Here is a 7,579-nt window from a genome sequence, read left to right on the forward strand (position 1 = left end):
TCCCCTCTTGGGATGACTGCTTTCCTCTCACGCACAGACAATATTTCAGCCAGTTTCATTCCCTGCACAGTGAGAAGAATGCTGATGGAGAAATGACTTGGCTGGACTAGGCATCACGATGGGTCTTGAGGAGCACTGTTGATGTTACCTGTAAGGAGAAAACTGGATTTTTAAGTTTTAAGACACATTTTCTCCCAGTGATGGAGGTAAAGGGTGTTATGTGAACTGCCGAGTTCTGGAACATAGTCCTCTTCTGCTTGCAGCTTGCTATCTTGTGAGATAAAGGATACACAAAATGCCTGGTTTATGAATCATGACTTTCTATGAGCAGTGCCAGCAATATATTAAATAGAGATGGACACAAAGTCCATAAAGTAATAAGTAAGTTAAACAGCAGGAAAATGAGCTTTATTATTTTTACCCTTCTAGACCAAAATCCACCTTGCAGGGTTTAAACTATTTTTCACCCAATCAATTATCTTCAAAATGCAACTACATAAGTTAAAAGTTCTCTCTTTGAAATTTGTCAAGGAAAGAGGCATAAACCGAACTTCAACATAGTAAAGACATGGAGGCATAATTTTGTCATAGATTGGAAAAAAAAAAAAGCATTGAGTCCCTTTTTTGGTGATGAACAGCAAGAATTCCTTGGTGATTTTCTCATGGGAAAAGGAATACTGTAGAGCACCGCAATGGCTGTGGCTGGCCCTGTCTGCTCTGTGGGTGTCTCCTTTGGGAAAGGTGCAGAGATGGTGCCACCCATCTTACTGCTTGTCTCTCCATCCTTGCTTCTGTTCAAGTGTTGGGAAGCAGCTAGAAGTTAAGAAAAGTTACAGTAAATGGTGGAAAAATGTCAAAAAATATTATTAAATTCTGAATGGGCAGTCCAAGTCCCAAGGCTTGTTGTTCTGAAACAGTCCAAAGGCTGCCTTAGAGGCCACCTTGGAAACAAAGAGAAAAACAATTGGAAAATTAATAGGTCAGATGTGGTGCTTCAGAAGTTTGATTTTTTGGAAACCATGTGCCTGTGGTGTTGGATGGATTGTGAAGCAATACACCACTTCATCGACTGGACAGGGGGGATGAACGCAGCCCCCATCACGGCCTCCCCGTGACATAACCTGCAGACTCGGATGGCGTCTGCTCCAGAAACACGACCTTCCTTCTTGCCCAGGATAGTAACTCCAAAATATCATTTGGGACACCTAGGTCTAGCCCCCGGACAAGCACAGTGCCTGTTGGTCAGGCTGAGATCATAGATAAACTCCCCTTTCCTTCTTGAGTCTCTTTAAGCTGTTATCGCTCTTGGATTTTTGGGAGGTTGGTTTATTTTCCAGATCTTACTTTTCCTATTTCAAACTGGTGCAAATTGCCTCATGTGTGGAAACGAATGGCAGCCCCAGGAGGGTCCAGTCTTTCACAGTCACACCTTCCACTTTCCATATTTGTATGTTTCTTCAGCTGAATGGTTTCTCCTGTGGTCTCTTGAAGCTTACAGGAGCTTCTTTACCTATCTCAGAGTAAGTATAACCAAAACCTTGAGGTCAGGAAAAAACTGAGGCAGAAAAGACACACTTAGATAGGAAATGTATGTACACGTTTCTCAATAGTGACAACCATTTAAAGCTGCCCAGAGGTTCAAAATACTCTAATGGCAATAAAATCAACTGAGGCTACCATAGGCACCCAGCAGCATCCATGTAATTGATACCTATCTATAGGTACGTAATATATATGGGATCAACAGCTCATGGAAGCCTAGCAGTTTATCTCAAAATCTACATGGCAACATTTCCTAACTAAACAAAAGAAAACCCAACCTCTGGGTAAAGCATCGGATGGAACAATGTTATCAAGCCTCACCGAACAAACACAAGGAGCTTATAAAATGAGCTGCTCCCAGAAAAGCAGCACCTCTCCTCTGCCTGCTTTCCAACAGCAATGGATCTCAAAGTGATCTGTGTTTTCTCCATCGTCCTTGTGGTAGCCCTCAGCACCTTGGCAGAGGGAAACAGACCACCAAGTAAGTACACTTATCTGCCGTTGCCTTCACGGGTATGTACGTGAGCCTAATGACTGTAACTGCAGCAAGAGTATGCCTCCAGTTTATGTAACAAACAGCAAATGTCTTGCTCTGGTACTATTACCAAAGTTGGAATCTACTTTTGGGGTTTTTTTCAGAGAAATCACTGGCAAAATAAAAACGACTGTAGGTTAATTCATGTTGGTGTTGTAACCAGGAACATGCTATAAAGGTAGAGGGACAGATGTGCCTGGGAGCTTGCTAAAACAGGACCAGGACTGGAACAGAAGCTGGCTTTATCTAAGTAGTGTTTTGACATTTATTTTATACCACTTTGCAATGTGAATACAGTTTCAGAGGAGTTTATTTGCCTTCTCAAGAAAAGACAAGTCATTTAGACAACTTAAGAAGTGGAAAGCAAGTAACTCAATGAGCACCTAGGGACATCTCCAGAATTCCTTGGTTGTGGATGACCATGCAGTTAACTCAAAATGTTAAAAGTATAGCCACAATTGTTTACATGTTTTTATAGTTACCTAATAAGAATGCATTGTATCTTTACATCTGTTTGAATATCCGCTGGACCCTTAACTCTTTCTTTCTTCACAAGAGATGGGCAAAGCAATAAACATTTACTCCTGTGACATTTGAAGTTATGGGGTTTTACTGTTTGATGTGATCTATTTGATGTCCACAGACCCCACTGTGCTGGGCTGCCTTGGCTGCAAGTGAGACCACAGATTCTCAAAGGGTGGTGTAGCATCCTTACTGAAAACCATGGAAGTTTTATAGCAGCTTTTACATCATACAAGTTCTGGTCTTAGCAAGTGACAGACTAAGTATACTTGCAAAGATGGATAGAGTCTGGGGAAAGATCGCTGTTTTTCGTGGATATCTGATGAATGCATTTCCACTGAGTGTGCAAACTGACAACTGGTAACTTGCAACTTCTGTCCTGAACAGCACGATGCCAGTGTAAGCTGCCTGCCAAGGAGCGGAAGAACTGCGGCTACCCAGGAATCTCAGAAGCAGAGTGCAAGAAAGCTGGCTGCTGCTTCAACTCTTCAGTCCGTGGTGTTCCCTGGTGCTTTTCTCCTAAAGCAAGGAAAGGTAATAATTGCTCTTGGTGGTTCATTTTTTTCTCTCTCTCATTTTGGCTTCCAGTCTTCACGCAATGAAATCTCAAAAATATCACTGGGGAAAACCTTTTCTCTGTTAGATTCTTCCTTCTAAAGCTTCTAACACCCTGCTTCCATTTTTTTTGCCTCTATTTTCTCTGAGAGGGTGAGAACTGCTCTCCCAGACTTTCAGGGATTGGATGTATATTTTACATAACTGCTGAATGTAAGCTACATTTGCTGGGCTGACTACAAAGCAGCTTCCTTCTTAGGAGAACTTTAGGGCAGTATCAGTTTTTGCACAGGTGAAATGAGAGAAAGTAAACATGCAAAGGCAGCATTACCCAATAAAAGAACTTGATATGAATCAAGACTAGTCAACAGGGCTCAAAATTGTCAGAGGAAGAAAAGTATTTTTCTTTTGAATACTGTTTGTCTTTCATGCAAATCTTGAAAAATGAATGGCAACACCTTACAGTGTCATTTTCATGGAATTGCTTTTCTGAGCTGGACTGTTTCAGGAGAGAAAAAGTAAATTATTCAGGTCAGGTGGTATAATCTCTTTACCCGTGATTTACTTTGAAATGCCTGACTGAGCCATGATTTCCTTCTAAATTGGCCCCTTTCAGAAAAAAAGCTGGCATATAGAGGATGCTAGATGTCCCCCTCCCCACATGAGCCTGCCTGTTCTTGAGTTAGCATTGGGTCAGGTTGTGAATAGACCCTTGTCAAGGCCAGCGTCTGTGGCACCATTACAGGACACATAGCTTTTCACCCCATTGCTGGATCTAGAAACGTGAAGCTGAGTTGATGTCTACCAGATACTTCCAAGGGCAAATTTTGTCCCATCTGGCCCCTGGGGCACAATAGTAATTCCTTACCCTTTGGTATTGAGTTTTGTCTGACAGGAATAGTAAGGATTTGGGTGACCTTGCTGCCTGTAATTGTTACGGAGAAGGTCACTGTGGCTGTCATGTCTGCTCACTGGCCTTACTTTCGCGGCTTGCTTCTCATTTGTGAATTGTGACACTGGGTAAATGAAGCATAAAGTAAACAGGGCATCCTTCCTTCCTACAGTTAGGAAAATATGTCCCTCCAACGCTCACGCCAGGAGAAACTGCGGCTTCCCTGGCATCACGGCCAAAGAGTGTGAAAGGAAGGGGTGCTGCTTCAAGGCACGGCCCGCTGGTGTCCCCTGGTGCTTCTACCACCACGTGGTGGAGGAAGGTAAGGTGCCACATCAGACCACGTCCCCCACGTCCCTGTGGGTACACCACGGCTCCTGGCAGCACCTGTGCTGTGATGGGACTTGGTGTGCTATGTCATCATGGCAGGAAGCCACACTCAAGGCAGTGAGTAGGATGGGGTCTGCTGTTCTTCCCAGTGTGGGTACAGAGCTTCCTCACTCAAGGGGTGAGCAGGGAAGAAGGTGGCTAAACACTAAAAAGACCAGCTTCTCACAGAAAGGAGTGGTGTTGATGATGAACCTGAGACTTGTGGGCTGCACAGGTAGTCTGGGCTCAGGAGTGAGCTCAAGCCCTCAGCTAACATGATGGCAGAGGTCCAGTTACCAAACTCACATCTACTCTCTCACAAGAGAGAAGAAACTTTGATTTAGAAATGTGGATTGAAACTAACAGAAATTTCTGATCCTCTGCTTCCCCTTTTTAGTTAGGGACTTTTAAAAATTAATTGTAATTTCAGCATACCCAACCATAAATATCCAAAAGCCTCAGCCAATTCCAATTCACCCCACAGGGTATTTTGTAATGGAAACAATTCACCATAATTTTGTTTTACTGACCTGAATCTTAGTTAGGAAACACATGGATGGATAGAGGGGGAGGAAAGCAATTGACAAAAAAAATCTTTTGATGTCCCACATCTAGGCAAAACACTTGCTAGCATCTTGTGTAATTCGTGGAGAAAATATTTTGTTTAATTTTCTTCTCCTCTTTACCTCCCCAGCTTGTTAAAGGAGAAACTTCCATCATGAATCTTGAGATCTGGGGACATACTCCAATGGGAAACAGCCAGAGGTCCCAACTCAGATGTTATAGTTTACAACAGTGGTGTCTAGGTCATTTTTACCTTGGATTGACTCCTTTCTGATGAAAAGTTACTTGCAGCTTTTGTTCTTTCAGTAGGTTAGTACTGTGCAGGTTTTCACTTGTAATAAAGGAACTAAGATACAATTTGTGATTTCTCTGCTGTTTTTGTTTTAAAGCTGTGTATTTCCCTGTTTCCCAGAATATTATTCATCTTAGCAACCCACTGATGAGAAAGTAGTCACTAACACTTCTGAAAGGAACATGGCACTCAGCTTTTTGTGTTAGTTGCACTTCACCCTTGCAAGTGACTGCTTGCTTTTGTTAGCTGATGTATGGCTTCACACGGGCCACACACCCTTCTGAATATTGAAAACATGCAGTGTTTCCCTTTATATAGCTACAGCTGTGGGTTTGGGCTTTTCCTTTTTTCCACTCAAGACTTAGCAAAGGGTACCTTTGTTAGCTGACCACCGAGCTTGTTTGACTCCAACGTCTCCTCCTCTCTGCATCACCGTGTCTCTGGTGCTCTCAAGCCCTTGGTGCTGACATGAGAGGGTTACAAAGTAGTTCAGGAAGGAAAGTAGCCACCCAGGACACTTCCTAACCCAACATAGGCCCTAGCTGCTGATAGAATTTTAAAATGCTTTGGGTTGGAAGGGACCTCAAAGATCATTTAGTTCTAACTCTTCTGCCATGGGCAGGGACCCCTTCTACCAGACCAGGTTGCCCCATCCAACCTGGCCTGGAACACTTCCAGGGACGGGGCAACCACAGCGTCTCTGGACAATCTGAGCTAGTGCCTCACACTCTCACAGTAAAAAGCTTCTTTCTTATAGCTAATCTAAATCTACCCTCTTTCATTTAAAACCATTATCCCTTGTCCTACCACCACATACCCTTGCAAAAAAAATCCCTCTCCAACTTTCGTGTTGGGTCCCATTACACAGTGCAAAGCTGCTACAGCTGAATCAATGGGCACTGTTAACCAGCATTCCCATGGGTCATACTCAGGAAGACTCTCTGCAACACTAAAAGCAAGACACAGATCCCCTTGGCCCTGACCTGTACCTGAAATAGAGCCTGCTGTGTATTGCCAGACACCGGAGAATCTCCTGGTTTCCAGGTCAGTGTGGCTGCGTTCTCTTATTTTGGGTTTCCTTAATGCTCAGCACAGGATCTCAAATGCTTCAGATGAGTGATAATAAAGAGATCCTAAGAGCAAAGCTGGGAAGAAAATGGGTAATGTGAGACTACCGTGGCAGTGCGTCATGCCCAGAGCATAGCAGGAAAGAACAGTTGTGCAAGTTTGTGCTGCAAGGAGAGAGAAAATGTTGGAGATACATGCCTCCTTAGAGGTTTCTCTAAGTATGCTTTTGTGATGAGTAAGTTCATCCAAGCAAGTGAAAATTAATGATTCATAAAACTTCATTATCTTACACTTACAATAAGCTCAATAATATGATATGAACATGGTAGGATGTTGCTTTTAATATGAGCAATAAACTGACAAGTAGTGGTTTTGCCTGGGCCAGGTTTTTGGTAGCAGGGGGCTATAGGGGTGGCTTCTTTAAACAAAATCTGTCAGAAGCTTCTGCTGTAGCCAGTCCATTCTAAGATGGACCCCACAGCTGGCCAAGGCCTGGCTAATTAGTGATTGAGGTAACGCCTCTGTGATTAATGTATTTGAGAAAGGGAAGAAGTTGCTGAGCAGTTGCTGAACTGCAGCAGCAACAAGGAGTGAGGATGTGAAAACATCTCTGCAGACACCAAGGTAAGTGGAGAAGGAGGGGGAGGAGGGTGCTTAGGCCCTGAAAGAAAGACTCTCCTGTGACCTGTGGTGAGGACCATGGTGAGGCAGCTGTCCTGCAGTCCATGGAGGCCACTGGGAAGCAGAGACTCACTTGCAGCCTGTGAAGGACCCCACGCTGGAGTGGGTGGATACCTGAATGAGGCTGTGACTCTGTGGGAAGCTCACCCTGGAGCAAGTTCCTGGCAGGACCTTGGAGCCTGTGGGGAGAGAGGAGCTCATGCCAAGCAAGTTTGTTGTCAGAACTTGTGATCCTGTGAGGGACTCAGGCTGGACCAGTCGGTACCTGAAGGACTGTTCTACTGGTGGATGACCCACATTGGGGCAGGGTGTGAGGAGCTGCCCCCGTGGGAGGCCTCATGCTGGAGCAGTTCGTGAGGAGCTGTAGCCCATGGGAAGGACCCACCCTGGAGAAGTTCATGAGGGACTGTCTCCTGAGGGAGGGACTCCACAGTGTAGCAGTGGGAAGTGTGAGGAGGCTTCCCCCTGAGAAGAGGCAGCAACAAAGTCCATCTGTAATGAGCTGACTGCAACCCCCATCCTTCATCCCCTGCACCGCTGGGGGGGAAGGAAGGAGAGT

The 7,579-nt window shown here is 44.5% G+C and overlaps 1 protein-coding gene across 1 annotated transcript; it reads left to right on the plus strand.

The window, feature by feature from the left end:
* The first annotated feature begins 1,941 nt into the window (after positions 1-1,941).
* On the plus strand, positions 1,942-5,408 carry LOC104553614 (trefoil factor 1). The gene is made up of 4 exons (XM_010196323.2): positions 1,942-2,023; positions 2,987-3,133; positions 4,219-4,368; positions 5,392-5,408. Exons 1-4 carry the CDS (start codon positions 1,942-1,944, stop codon positions 5,406-5,408), a joined length of 396 nt encoding a protein of 131 aa, XP_010194625.1.
* The last annotated feature ends 2,171 nt before the right edge of the window (positions 5,409-7,579 follow it).

This window comes from Colius striatus, chromosome 1, assembly GCF_028858725.1.
Source record: "Colius striatus isolate bColStr4 chromosome 1, bColStr4.1.hap1, whole genome shotgun sequence".
Classification (NCBI taxonomy): domain Eukaryota; kingdom Metazoa; phylum Chordata; class Aves; order Coliiformes; family Coliidae; genus Colius; species Colius striatus.